At 42.5% G+C, this 15,090-nt stretch overlaps 1 protein-coding gene across 3 annotated transcripts in view; it reads right to left on the reverse strand.

The window, feature by feature from the left end:
- Positions 1–365: 365 nt before the first annotated feature.
- ugp2b (UDP-glucose pyrophosphorylase 2b) overlaps positions 366–15,090 on the reverse strand; it is a 30,820-nt gene continuing 16,095 nt past the window's right edge. For all 3 annotated transcript variants that reach the window (XM_075480413.1, XM_075480434.1, XM_075480424.1), the window contains exons 4-10: positions 14,377–14,562; positions 8,726–8,859; positions 6,247–6,544; positions 5,945–6,142; positions 2,993–3,235; positions 2,562–2,666; positions 366–2,419 (exon numbers count right to left, since the gene is read on the reverse strand). In XM_075480413.1, coding sequence (XP_075336528.1) covers positions 2,312–2,419; positions 2,562–2,666; positions 2,993–3,235; positions 5,945–6,142; positions 6,247–6,544; positions 8,726–8,859; positions 14,377–14,562 — 1,272 coding nt within the window. In that variant the 3' untranslated portion in view covers positions 366–2,311. The remainder of the gene's footprint in view (positions 2,420–2,561; positions 2,667–2,992; positions 3,236–5,944; positions 6,143–6,246; positions 6,545–8,725; positions 8,860–14,376; positions 14,563–15,090) is intronic.

The following is a 15,090-nucleotide window of genomic DNA, read 5'->3' on the forward strand; positions in this document are numbered from 1 at the left end:
AGCCTCTATATTCCTTAAAGCTCCCATGCCTCATTCCGTACAGGGATGAGCATTTTAGATCAGTTTTCAGGGCACGCTTATGTCTTATCAGGGTAAAACCTGAGCTTCCCTCTACACCTGTAGAGATACACTCATGTTTTGTGTCTCGTTTTAAAAGGTCAACGTGAAAATATGGAAATCAGGCTTTCAGGGTGGCTTGAGTCCAACTAAAAGTTTGTCCATCAACAAATGAATCAAACTAATTTGCATATCATGTTAACACTGTTGCATAACGTGATACCAAAGTGTGTTTGGCTATTCTAGGGCTCGGTAAATCTTGAATGAGGTTGAGGTTGCAGACAAATATACGCAGCAGACGACACATGCTCAGTACTTCATATTGCACTTTATTCAGCTCTGAGGAGGCAGAACTTAGATACCGTCACAGATCAACACTTATTGCTTTCAGGTACCCATCTGATACTTTGTGTACATGATTCGTACATGAATCTGTATTTGTGTAAACCAACATTACAGGAAATACTGCACCTCCTTGTCTTGCTGTTTGAAGAAACATTGCTGGATGAGGGATGGACAGAAGACACAGCAGAAGAAAAAACACACAACCCAAGAAGGTAAAAATCTGACCAAACATACTGACACGAAACAAAAATAACGCACAATGTTGTGAAATATTTCATTATCTAAAGACCTTCCTTTCAAAGTGATATATTTTCTGTTACATAGAACTGCATGGTTTAGTGATCGTGTTTGGATATGGATCCTTACAGTCGTCTGGTGGTGATAACATAGAAACAACAGAACAAACGGCTCGTTCAGGCAACATGTTCTCCATAATGGCACAAACTCCAGTCAAGGCAGGTTAGTTTGGACACTGAATGTCTGCAATGGAAGTACAGTAAATTCTCACAGTTTTCATGGCTCTGGAGAGGAGTTAACAAATGATCCGTCAGCACAAACTTCACCTCAGGATTCGTTGGTTCCACAGACTCATAATAATTCATAATTCATATTTTCATCTTAAAAACGAAGATGTGGCCCGTGGTGACAAAAACCTCTATATCAGTGCAGTTCAACTCAACTTTAAGGATTGTTTCAGCATCTTTTGGCTCATTGTTTTGGTTTTTATCAGAGAGATAAAAGTGACATTTCATCCACTACTAGTGAGATAAACATGTGACGATGCTAGTTCTTCAGCTGGGTGCTAATTAAACTGCTCCATGTTGAAATGAAACCATGTAAGGAGTGCCAGTGAAATCTTAATTTACTGAAAAAAAACGACAGTGTTTGCCTCCTCGTCCATCCGTACAGATCTGGAAAGTCTCCTCTCTCCTGTTTTTTTGTTTCTTTGTCGAGGTGAGAGCTGAAACTGAGGCAGTTTGTATAATCTCAGCGAGGCTACACAAAGACTACCAGCGTGGACTTTCACACTGAGGATGGTGAGATATTAAAATGGCCTCTTTGAGCGCAGTCTTTGTGACAAGCTGGTGAAAACAACAATTCCTACGACATGTTTTGTGTGTACAAGATCACTCCGAGCACATTCTCTGCCAACTTTAACAAGTGATACCGGAAATTTTGAGCCCACATTCCAGGGTAGTTTTTGTTTAATGTTGGCGACGGAGAGAAAAGTCAAGCTTGGATCACACACCTCCACGCCGACCCTCGACTTGATGGAGGAATAAACCAACTTCTATGCCTTCAAGTGGTCCAATTCCCAGCTTTTATGCCGGTTTCAAACGGAGAAATAAAAAATGCAAGGAGACGTCCTAGCTTATTTTCATGGGTGTTTAACCATCGGACCGGGGGAGGGGGGGGACTTCTGAATGTCTTTGCAGACCTGTGGAACCACATTGAATCCTGCGGCGACGCCTTTGTTGCTCGCAATAAATGGTCAAACCGTCTCCATAACTTTACCTCTGTATTAGTACAATATGTGATTGCATTAGGTGCTAAAAGTGTTCCATCTATTTGTTTAAAATCTACTTTATGTGTTTTATTCTCTGGCCAAAAATCACAATTTTTTTTTTTTTTTTTTTTAAATTCGTTTTCTTGTGGCACCTATGACTACTTCCTCATCATTAATACTTTTAAAGGGTATATAATAAACAGCCAGTAGAGGGCAGCATATCCCAGCTGCTCCCAACCGGTATGATACTCATTTAGACTGCACATGCAATCACACACAGCCCACAGGGAGAAAAGTCATTTCCTCTCACAATTTGTTGGTGTCGACAGGGCAAACGGGTCACATGACTAGGGCAGGTCACATGATAAGGGTGCACGGCGGGGGGGGTGGGTGAGAAAGGCCTCAGTGGTCCAGGATGCGGAGGTTGCCAGACACAATCTTGTTTTCCAGCATGGAGCCTGCCGGGATATCAATCCGATCTCCGTGGTTGGCGATGATGATGACGGTGCCCTGAAAGGTGGAGGAAGGGCAGCAAACCAGAACTTATTGAAAGGCGTAAATCAAGTTGAAAACCTCTGAAACGATGCTGCTGTGGGCGTCAGAATAAATCCCGCACCACTCTTCCTGTGTTAGCTCCTCCTGTCAAACTTACCTTGAGCGACACGTTTTTCCCGAAGGTGACGTCTCCAGAGACCGTGAGGTGGTCGAGCTCCAGCATGTCGGGGATGCTTTCGAAGCGCGTCAAATACTCCTGAACCTGAACACAGGGTGTGTAAGCGGAGCTCTTCAGGATGCGGGGATCATTTAGCACGCTGCCTGATAAGATCACCTTATTTCTACATCATAACTGTGTTTCAAACTGTGCGCCACATCAGTTCAAAGTGCATTTAGGTACAAAAAAAAAAAAAAGAGGAAATTAGAGGAAAATACAACTTTTGTGACAGAAAGCTACAGAAAAGTGACGCATCTGCTGTAAAGCCCAATGATAAAATGAGATCAAACCAATTTTATACAGTTTTTTTCCATTATTTTTCTTCTTAGTGAGTCAACGTCACACTGCAGAGCAGATGTCGTCATGGTTACCTTGGTGAAGGAGCTGCCCAGCTTGACGTGGGGCGTTGTTGGGAACTCCCTCTTGGGGCTCATGGTCAGGGAGCCGGCGTCCAGGCTGTACAGGTTGGACATGACCAGCAGCAGGTCCGATGTGGTCTTGACGGGCAGGAAGCGGCTGCGGGGAACGTTTATTCCCAGGGCGTTTTCAAAGCACTTGATGGCGGCGCCGACCGCCGTCTCCAGCTGGATGACGTTCTGCCCGCCGTCGAGCGTCTGAGACACACAAACCAAGAACGTTTTTGTTTAATCTTGTCCAAAAAAGACGCTCCAGTCGTCTATTCTTCACCTGTGTTTTCTTTATCTTGTTCCTGCACATTTTGAAGATTCACTCAGAGTAAATTAATTAAATAAATGTCAATGTGGAGTGCAGCTCGACTCAGGCAGGTGGTACTGTGGTTCTGTTCAGATGAAAGGTGACACGATGCTCTACATTATTTCTTCTATTAATTTGATCAGATATGGTGACTGTAAACACACTAAAGAAGGGTTTATAATAAAAACTAATGGCAGTCTTCTCCAAAGGTCGAAAATCGCCACTTCAGTAGCACTCGCGCACATTTTCCAATTCATAGAGGGATAAATAAAGATATCCAAAATCCTCTTGTTAAAACTCTGACGACATTAAGTCTACAGAATATAAGAAGTGTAAAGTGAGCAGCGACGGGTCATGTGGACGAAAGCTCTGAATTATGCGGCGAGTCGGAAGGATGATTCTCTCCCGGAAATCACACGACTGTAACAAATGCAGCTCTGGCTCGTCCAGAATAAATAAATTCACAAATGAATATTTTAGATTTGAGTTTTATCCTCATTCCAACTTTAATAACTGCAAAAAAAATGTAGAAATAAGAATGACTCCAGACAGAAGGCGATCAGAGGTCATACAGCTACGTACAGGGTGAGAAAAATGATGCTGTTTTTCAATTTTCAGGCGGCGTGTCTGCAGAGATGTCAGATCTCCAGTCAGAGCTGGATCTGAGCGACGACCACAAAAACCTTTCAAAACTTTCAAAGCTTCATTATCTGTTCCCCTTTAAGCGGCACCATAGTTAAGAAAATGGACTTCTTGCTCTATCAAACAAGGACTAATAACTAAATTAAAGCTGATGTCACAGATCAAGGAGAGAGCTGGAGTCATTTTCCCAGTGATTTCTACACAAACTGACACCACAAGTCGCCTCCTGCTGATCGTCTCTTTACTTTGACGCCAGAGGTTATTCCTTCTGTTCTCATACAGTCTGTGGATGTCAGTGTTTACAGAACATTTAGTTTAGTTGTGTGCTGGAGGGAATGAGTGAAAATCTCTGCTGTACTTCAGCCTTTGTGGAGTTTTAGAATCAAACACCGGATCAGCGTGATCCGTGCGTCGGATGGCGAACACGAACAACATCCCCCTGCTCAAAGCGCCGCTGTGCTTTTGCCTCACTGAGACGCTAACAAGGCTGCAGCTGCAGAGCTGGCGTAGCTTCTGAGCACAGAGGTGAATATGATTAACTAAATTTAGACTCGGAAAGGTTTCTGTGATGTAACAACATGTAGAAGTGAAATGATCCCAGACTCGGCTACATTTCTGTCAGAGGCACTTACGTAACATCCATCACTTTGAGGCGTTTTTTTTTTTTGTCTTGAGTGCCTCTCAGCACAGGCATGGGGATATAACAGGAACCAAAAACCTCTAACTTATGGAGGGCCACGCAGCTCCGCACAGTTATAGGCAGTTACATAACGTCACCGAGAACAGAAAAGGCAATAATGACGAGTTTCAGCTGTGAATTTATTACACTGGTGGCAGATCTGCATGTCCTGAGGCAACGTTTCCCACTGATGAGGGGGGAGCAGAGGCTTGTTGTGCCTCTGAGTGAGCAAGAGCAAAGTCACATAAAGTCAAATTTATCTGTTAACGGGTAAATGGGAGCTTTGCACGGCAGTTAACGTGCAGAGAGGATGTGGAGCAAACTAATCCTGCTACAAGATGACTACATAAAGAATTCACTGTCCGCAGCTAATTTAGTGTGTAAGTGGAATTTAACAGTAAGCAACTATGTGTGAGGACTAGGGAAGCGCAGCAGAGAGAGGCAGCTTTAAATTCCAAGGAAAGATTTTTGTTTTATTATTTAAGAGTCTTTAAGAGTTTCCCTAAAAAAAATAAACATCTTTAGTTAGTTTGTGTGTAAAGAAATCTCACGAGTGGTTCAGAGGGTGGAGCCGCACAGGACTGCAGAAACATGGCAGAGATGCTCTAAATGTTTCTTTGAGTTATGATTTATTAAGCAGTGTGGGCCTCTGTGGGGAAAAGTAGTGCGGTTGGTATTTTTCTAAGAAGTCTGGTCGGTTTCTCTTGGCTGCAGTCGTGCCGGTGTGGACTGTGTTTGAATTGGACAGCGGAACTTTTACAAGGCTGAACGAGTCATTTCACTTTGACGGCCTCCATAATTTATCTGAAGGGGAGGAGGAGGAAGGACGTAAAGACGAAAGCAGAGCGACACTCAGAAAGTGGACAGTGTTCTTCTCACTGTTTGGAAGAACTATGACACTTTTCACTCATCTGCATCGTTACATGCAGCTCACCAACTGGCGGCTAATGTCTGCAATGTAACTCAACTTGACACCAAAAAAAGCTAAAAACATGATGGTAGTCAGGGAAGTAGTATTATGTAATAATAGTATGATTGGACCGTAGCCAACATGGATGCTTCTTTAATATTTCAGAAGATCACTAAATTAAAAGTTTGGCTGATTTCCAAGGACGCTGAGTGTGCTAAAACCTCCTTAAATCACTTTAATAATGGCGCTCTCACTTAGTTTTGTCATTGTCAGTATTTACTTCCTGACCGGCTGCTAAATCATACTCAGTGAGAAGCGACTCAGCAGAAATCGGACTTATTTTGTTGTGCTGTGTTGTTTGGTTTCCTCTTCACTGACCTTTGGGTTGACGATGATCTCCAGGTCCATTTCCTTCTTCTCCTGCTGCCTCTTGATAGCAGCCAGAGAGATCCACAGGTTGTTGGTGTTGAAGATCTTGAACTTTGAAACGGATTTGAATTCGTCCACGTGGGCTTTGGGCACCTGGGCTATCTCCAGCAGACGCAGCTTTCCTTCGTATTTGATCAGCGTGCCTCCCTGGAAAGCATCACAGTCTTTGTGTTTTTTTTTTTTTTTTCCCCCATTCTGGACAATTTCGGTGGAACGGGTCCAGATCGTCACCCTCCAGTGTCTCAACGTACCTTGACGTCAGCGCGCGTCTTATCCGTCACCTCCATGATGAACTCGCAGCGTTTTCCGTTGGGCTGGCTGACCAGGTGGTGCAGGATGTGCAGGTCCACGGTGGCTCCCAGGTTGTCGATGTTGGACACGAAGATGTACTCCTTCCCCTGTGCGATCAGCTCGTCCAGCAGGCCCGAGTTGTAGAAGCTGGCGTAGATGTCGCCGTGACCAGGAGGGTACCAGGCGTCTGCATTTTGCCCACCCATGCTCAGGTTTGTGGCCACAGGCAGGAGAGACTCTTTGTCGACGCGAGGGTACCTGAACAGAGACGTGCAAAAAGCCAGGAAAACACAACTTAACCATCATCTACGGATCCCTTTTAGCTCCAAATGCCTCAACAGCCAATCAAAAGACAGATAAAACAGCACAGAACAACTTTAGAGACTTTTATTCAAGATTGGAGAGGATCCAGTCAAGATTTAAAACTGAATCAATTCATTTGTTGACCACCTAGGGGGCAGTGCAACAAGCTAAAAAAGTTTTATTATGATGGAAATATTAACTGTTGCAGCCTCAAAATAGAGTTTGGTGCAAGATAGTTGTAAAATAAATATAATTACATCCAAATAAAGTCCTTAAAAGAATAAGAAAATCAATGAGCAAGTATGAATATATCTATTTGTTCAATTAAAAACCTTTTTTCCTCTATATAATTTGCAGAATTCTACTTTTAATGGAACATTAGTAAAAACAGAAAAAAAAAATCTAGATTATAAAAACGCTCTCCTTGTTAAACGTCATGATATTTTGGAGATTCTGGTGTCTTCTTGTACTTCGGCCCTTCTGTCAGTATATACGATGTCTGCATCTCTTATGCAGCTCAGAAGTATACCAGTTTATTGCCACATTTACTCCTCATGCTGCAAAGCTCTGAATCTCACTTTTAAGAACATAAATGGCGCAAAGAAGCAAAAAAAAAAAAAAAAAAAAAAAAGGTGGAATTTCCTGCTCTGAATTGAAGGTAAAGCCTCGGAAAAAGAAAAAGCTCGCCATCTTTTCACATCACTGCAGGTGCTTTAATTAAACCCTCTTTGGAAGTTACAATCTTTTAATTATTTCCAAGCTGCCATCGCTGGGAGCATTAAAACTGATCAAAGCGTTCCTGAGCAGGAGTCGCGTCGGGTCGCGTTAACAAACCTCGTCGTGAGGAGCCAACAAGTGGGAGACGGCGGCGCTTTTGGTGGTTTGAGTGTAAATCAGACACGGATAAGCCAATCAGGTGAGAGGAGCTGCAGAATAAAAAGGCACAAAGGCCTTTTTCATGATGATGATTGTTTTGATAGAAGCTTACAGATTTCTCAGATTTGGGTCTGAGGTGAAGCTAAACCTCTGAACACTTTACTTCCACAAAAACTCTCCTTCTCTCCTGACTCCAGAGAGAAAAGCGCTTCTCTCAGGGTAAAAAGACAGAAAAATCCATCTGCTTTCGAAAAATCTACAGCCGTTGCCAACTGATCTCAGGGGTGAATCCTCCGAGAGCCAGGATACACGTTCAGTTGTTTGGTTTTCATTGTGGGTTAATTAACAGTCAGAGCCTAAATAAATTCATTCTTAAGGCCTTAAAGCGTGCCGAATGAACCCTTTATGTCCTGAAAACTTGAATGTTTTGGTCTCCTTTTCTAAAAATGTTTTCTTTTCTTTTAAGTGCAGTGATCCCAGGTTTATTTGTACGCTCGAGGGCGTTTCTGCAGTTACAAGGAGGTAAAAAGAAACTCCCCAGTTCAACTGAAGCCAAATATTAGTGTTAAAACTGGAGCGGGATGTTGAAATGGTGCGATGCTTTTACATGTTAGACAAAGAAAAAAGTCAAACAGATAACAGGAAATGATAACAAGATCTTGCTGGAGACTCATATCCTGTCACATAAACTGTCAAATGTAAATGTTATATAAAGCGAGGGCTGTAACAGTTACTGTCGGCTCCATTGTGAAAACAGAAGCACAAACAAGGGACTAGAACTTTTAATTTTTTCCCAAATTGTTGTTGTCTTTTATCATCTGTTGAACAGAGACCAGCTTTAATTACACGTTTATTTTTACACGTGATCTTCCCGATCATAAATAGACCTTTGAATGCGGTTTATTTGTTCTTCTTTTCTCTTTCTCCCGAGTTTCTTTGAGCCACAAACCCAATCAAAGTGACTGGACAGTTCATGGATTTGTCTGCTGCTGAAAACTAATTGTTTTTCCTCCATTTACTGCAACGCCAGTCAGTTTGACACCAAAGCTGACTTTAATTGGGTTTCTATGAATTACTGTCATGACCTAGACTCCTCTTTGTTCTCTCATTGATTGACATTCGACCGCTGGCATTTAATCCTGCAGCTGACATGCAGGTTTGTCCTGAAATGATTTGTGCGGCGCTCCCGAGGCTCGCAGAACACACAGGCGGCGTGAATAATTTAAGGGAGACGGCATCATCACGCGCTCACACTCTCACCTGCTCTGGTTAAAGGTGTGTATCTTGACCCGGTGGTGAATGTACTTCTGCAGGATTTTCTTTGTGTCGTCGTCTGTGTTGAAGGAGTTCATGAGGACCAGGGGAACGTTGGTGTTGTACGTCTTGTTCAGGTGCTGCGCCACATGGAAAACAAACACACTTCCCTTCATTTAGCCATTAAAAACTCCTGAATCCTGCATCTCGTTCTGAAAACGCACCTCGAGATTGTGATGTAGAGTCATGGAAATGACAAGGATGCGTTCATCGCGTCTTTTAGCTCAAACTGTTTGGTAGGAAAGCCCATAAATCTATTTGTTTTACATGTATAACGGCATGCAGGAGGGGTTTTATCAAGGAAACCATCTCTTCATAGACTGTAAATAATATAAATCATGTCAAATTTAATCATGGAAGATTTCTTTGTAAGAAAACGCAGCACAGAAGCAGGGAGACTGCTGGGATAGTACGTACATATAATGGATTATTCTGAAATCAATACTTTATAAGCAAAAGCCTTTCCTGAATGTCTGAGTCTGGGTCAAAACTGAAGTGAAGTGAACAGATGAGGTGGAGGAGATTCAGGATATGAGTCAGTGGGGAGACGTTCAGGTGACGGTGTTGGGAACGAGCTGAGCCTGCGACAGAAAACATGGAGAGACTTCATCTTTAGTCGGGCGTTTTGGCCAATAATGTAACACAGTGTAATGCACACTGGTTTCTTATAAGTGAGTATCTGTGTGTTTGTGTGACGATCTTTCTGTGGCGCTGTCATGACTCTGCAACAGGCAAACAAACTAAATAAAGGATGGATTTACAACTTTGACTTAAGACTTTGTTGGCAGAGGGTGTGTGGAGGTAAAGACGGGAGGGACGCCAGTGACCACGCTGGAGCTGTATAGCCAAGAAATGTAAAGCCTCTCTCTGGGATTTTTAGTCATCTTTTCAACAAAACCCCAAACACATGATTTATTCTGCAACAGTTTATATTTTCCGTCAGCATGGTGTCTATTTGTGACGTTTTAGATCACTCTCCATGATTTTTAGGTCTACAACCTTTATCTACTGTTTACAAACAACACTGAGAAAATTTTATATATTCAGGTGGCAACTGACGTGGTCATTTTTGATCAATCTGCGAATCATTTTATAAATTTCTTTTGTCTTTTAGTCCAGTGTGGCATCAGCCTGAAACCCAGAAATATTCACATCACAACGACTGGATAAGAACAGAAGAGAGATTCACATGTTTTGTGTCAACTGTTTGCCTAATCGATGATAAAAGTCTCCTTGGGTCTTTCTAAAACTCAGTTTTTTTCTAATGCAGCCTGGGTTGCAGCTGCAGCAGTAAAATACTTTTTTTTTTCTCTTTTTTTTTTTTCAGACAAAACATCAAACTGCAGCTCCATACAAACACAAAGCAGCGGTTTGCAATCAAAGCCCATCTCTGATTGAAACTACGGCAAAGAAGATAAAGGAAATGTTTAAGCTAAACTGTTTTTTTTTGCTAAATTTATGTAAATTATGAATTTGAAGTTAGGACAGAGTACTGGAAATGTTTTAAAATGCTTAAAAACATCATGAAAGGGTGGAAAAAGAGCATCCAGAGAGGCAAAAAGACTATGTGGGAAAATTTCATCTTCCACAGCAGAAAAGATTTAGAGAATCAAGAAAAAAATCTATTAATGGTCATTACACTCATGGCGTTAGGATGCATAACATCCAAAACAGACATGTTTCTTTAGTGATTGAGGCATTGAGTTGCCTGTGGTATGAAATGCGCTATATAAATAAAGATTGATTGATAGTGGAAAACCTCTGAAAATCATCGTCAGTGAGCGCAGTTTATCATTTAATTCATAAACACAAGTTAAGATTTTATCAAGCAAAACCACGATAAAAACAAGATCCAGAAAGGCAGTTCCCTTCACTGTCCTAAATGCTAAACGATTAGCAGGTTATTGAGCAACTCAAGCCGATAGATGATGCACGTTACAGGGAAAGCTTTGCTTATCTCAGCAAGATCATGCCAAAGCACATTCTGTATCTCATCACAAAGGAAGTCCTGAACGGTTCTGCAGCCGGGTGGTGTCAGAGACTTTTTCCCTCCACTTTCTGAAACATCTCTGCTCAGCAAAGATCCAGAATAAAGTGTGCACGAGGCAGCGTGGTGGCTCCGAGGGGCGTTTTCACACAGGACATGTTGTTCTTTTTTTTTGTGGGGGGGGAGTTCAGTGTGTGAGGGCAAGATCCATTTTCATCCTCTCTCAATAGAGCGATTCAGTCGGCAGGTAATCTGACCAGACCCGAGCAGAAAATGGAGAGCGGTGTACCGGGAGGAGAGAAGGGTCCCGTGAGACCTTTATGAAACATTTACAAACACCACACAGCCACACACACCCGAAGAAAACGTGCACAGTTTTACAAACACTGGCAGCATCAGTCATGCCGAGTTCCCAACAAATACTGTGGATTAAAAACTAAATGGATCTCCTCAAGTTTCTCCAAAAATAAAGAAGCTGAGTGAAAGCGTCATGTTGTAATTATAATTAATAAAACTCAGGGGTTAGACACACTGCTGATGAAGGACATGAAGAACGATCGGGTCCAAAGAAGCGCACACACACTCCTCTCCACCAGCACACAGCCGTCTCTGTTTCCCTGGCAGCCAGCACACCAACAGATCTCCCCTCACCGAACCCCCGCCCCCCCCACACATCACACTGAGCTCCTTTCAAAGCCTTCAGCTCTCCAACAAAATTAGATTCATAAACTCATCCAGGCCTGGAGGAGAATTAGCAATCTTTCACTTCTGTGCTGTTCTACTTTGGCACAACGAAGGTAAAAGAAGCGCACGCTCAGCACACTGCAGCCCTACGCAGAGCACATGTTTGTACGACATCAGGCGAAGCGTCATGTGCACCGCTGAGGCTGGCGACGCCCTACAGTCGACGCTGTGGCCAAATCTGGGCTGCAGCAGGAGCGTCACGCATACAAGGATTTGGAACAACCCACGACAAAAACAGGCAATAAATCTAATAAATGCAAAATGAGAATAAGTCCGCTGGAGTCCAGGCGCCACAGCAGCCTGAACTCGTGCGTCACTTCTTATAAAATGAGGAACTATATATATATATATCGAAAAGATTCTTTTAACCTTAAATAAATTCATGTTTTCACCGTAGAGGTTTGTCACAGCGTAGAGGAGATTTTAAACCAGCTTTTTACTCTGTTACAGTCCTGTAAAAGGTCGAAAGTAGACCTTTGTGAGTTCTGCATCAACAGAGCTGCTGCTGCTCCTCTCTGGCTGAACTCCTCATTCCGATCCCTCGTACACCAACTGGTTTTAATTTCAGAACAGCTCATGAGTACGAGCATGGATGAGGCAGAAAGCTCACCAGTGTTGCTCAACAGGAAACATGAACCAACTAGGGAGGGAAAAAAATAGCTGGAATCTGTAGATATACAAAACCTTTCTGTTCCACAACAACAAGTCAAATCTCTGTCAGATGCTTCTGGTCCTGGTGTCCCGCAGGGTAGGACCACGTTTAAGATACTGTACGAACTTTCCCCACAAACAGGCCAAAGGAAGCATGGGATAAACTATTTATTCAATTCTAAACTAAAGTACGCCCTCTTTTGTTTCTAATTGTAAGATTTTACATATCAGGACATTTAAAAACTGGCTTCATGAGGTCTTTAAATTAAATAAATACAGCCTCGGATGAACAACAGATCATGGCCTATCACACTGTGTCATTATTCAACTAAATACACCTTTAAATCTTCTATAGGACAGGTTCTGCTAATCTAATGCACTTAAACTCCTCTGTGTACCAAAGTATTCCGAGTCAAACGTGAGGACATCTGTCTTGGCTGAAATTTGGTCATGCAACAGGATCAATGATCTCAAACACAGCAGCAGACCTACAACAGAACACCTTGATTCTTTTCTTTTTTTTAGTCAAAGTCCAGACCTCAACCTGACTGAGATGCTGTGGTGGGACCTTAAGAGAGCTGTGCATAAACCAATGCTGTAAACCTCAATGAGCTGAAGCAACGTTGGAAAGAAAAATTCCTCCACAACGATGAGAGGGACCGATAACGTCATACAGAAAACCATTACTTCAACTTATTGCTGCTAAAGGTGGTTCTACAAGCTGTTTAATCAAAAGTTAAACTGTTAATTTAACAAAAAATGAGCCAAAATGAGGTGAATACAGTTCAATAATGACACGGCGTAATATGTCATGTGTTGTTGTTCATCTGAGGTCGTATTTACCAGGTAATAACTAGATGATTTTTATGTTCCGATGCATAAATCCTTAGATGTGAAAGAGGGTGGACTTCTGTTACATAAAGCAGATACTGATCTGTAGTTGGTGTCCATTATCTCCAAATGCTCTTCAGCTTTTAAATGATTCATTGTGTTCACCAGCAAGGTGCTACCTTTGTCTGTCTGCCATGTGGCGTTGTTTATTTATTTATTCATCTTCATGATCAGCTGTCCACGGCAGGTGGAAAAGTGTGGTTGGTGGGAATCGTCTAAACAGTAACGCTGCAGGACATAAAACCAGAAGTACAGAGCCGAGGGAAACTGTTTAGTTAGGACATAAAACAACTTTCAGATTATACAATATGATCCACTCCTGGTGAATAAATGATGTGGTTGACTTCAGATCTAAAAAGAGTAAAAACAAGGAAATAATATCCTTCCGCTCGGTATAATTTGCTTTTACTCAAGACAAGGCAAGTTTATTTGTATAGCACAATTCAACTACAAGGCGATTCAAAGCGCTTTACAGATACATTAAAACAGTAGAAATAAAAAGCATGATTTAAATTTTAAACAAAAAAGAAAGAAAGAAGAACATAAAATCAGTAGTTAAATGTGATTAAGTTTTGAAACTCAAGCTTCTGATTTGGAGCTTTATTCAAACGCAGCTGAAAATAGGTGTGTCTTCAACCTGGACTTAAACACACTGAGTGTTTCAGCTGATCTGAGGCTTTCTGGGAGTTTGTTCCAGACATGTGGAGCATAGAAGCTGAACGCAGCTCCTCCATGTCTGGTTCTGACTCTGGGAACTGATAGAAGACCGGATCCAGATGACCTGAGGGGTCTGGAAGGCTCATACTGGGTCAGGAGGTCACTGATGTATTCTGGTCCTGGACCATTCAGAGCTTTATAGACCAGCATCAGAACTTTAAAGTCTATCCTCTGATGGACAAGCAGCCAGTGTAAAGACCTCAGAGCTGGACTGATGTGCTCCACTTTTTTGGTCTTAGTGAGGACTCGAGCAGCAGTTGTCTAATTGACTTTTTAGGTAGACGTGTAAAGATGCTGTTACAGTAATCAAGCCTACTAAAGATGAATGCATGGACTAGTTTTTCCAGGTCCTGCTGACACATTAGATCTTTTAACCTCGATATATTCTTAAGGTGATAGAAGACTTTGTTACTGCTTTAATGTGTTTTTCCAAATTTAGGTCTGAGTCCATCACTACACCCAGATTTCTGGCCTGATTGGTAGTTTCTATGTGTATAGATTGAAGTTCTGTGGTGACCTGTAATCGTTTTTCAAGGGAAAACGTGATGAAAACAGTCCAGAGTCAACCCTAACCCTTCCAAGAGTGTGAACTCAGCGGTGTCCGTACCTCTATCTGCTGCACAGTGAGGTCCAGGAAGGTGTTCTCGTTGCGGACGCTGATCAGGCTCTTGGGGCCCTTACAGCCCATGCTGGTGCCCAGCCCTCCGTTCAGCTTCACCACCACCAGCTTGTTCAAGCAGTCGGCCACGTTGCCCGGCAGGCCTCGAGCAGCGATCTTATCGTAGGGTTGGATCTGCAGGAGGGGGGGAGAAACAGTTAGTGTAAAGTGCCTTTAAAATGGCTGCCAATCAGCTGTGATGTTCCTGGTGTTTGTGATAACTTTTGTTATCTTTTGTTCTGCTTATTTGTTTGGTAGCAGTAAGCCTTTTCAAAGATGGGCAGACTGGTCATGTTTTCATGTGAGTGGGGCATACATTCATAATTAAATATGACTGCCGTACTCACCGCTTTCGTTTACTCACTGGTTTATTGCCTTACCTAAGGATAAATAGATTAATCCTACTGCTGTCACGTGTCCGTATTCACGTGTAACATAATGACTTCTTTTATCCTCTCCCACAGGGTGTAAAGGGAATGTACGTAAAAATAGCACCAACAGGGATAACTGGTTTGCAGAAGAACATGCTGAACAACCCCAGGGCACCAAATTCTAACCAGATGCAGCAACAGATTTCTCCCGAGTGTGTAAAAGGCCGGATGCCATCCTGTTTCCTTTCCTGCTGAAAGTCACCGATGAGTGACAGAGGACACACAGCAGACC

The sequence above is a fragment of the Odontesthes bonariensis genome, chromosome 2 (assembly GCF_027942865.1).
Source record: "Odontesthes bonariensis isolate fOdoBon6 chromosome 2, fOdoBon6.hap1, whole genome shotgun sequence".
Taxonomy (NCBI): Eukaryota; Metazoa; Chordata; class Actinopteri; order Atheriniformes; family Atherinopsidae; genus Odontesthes; species Odontesthes bonariensis.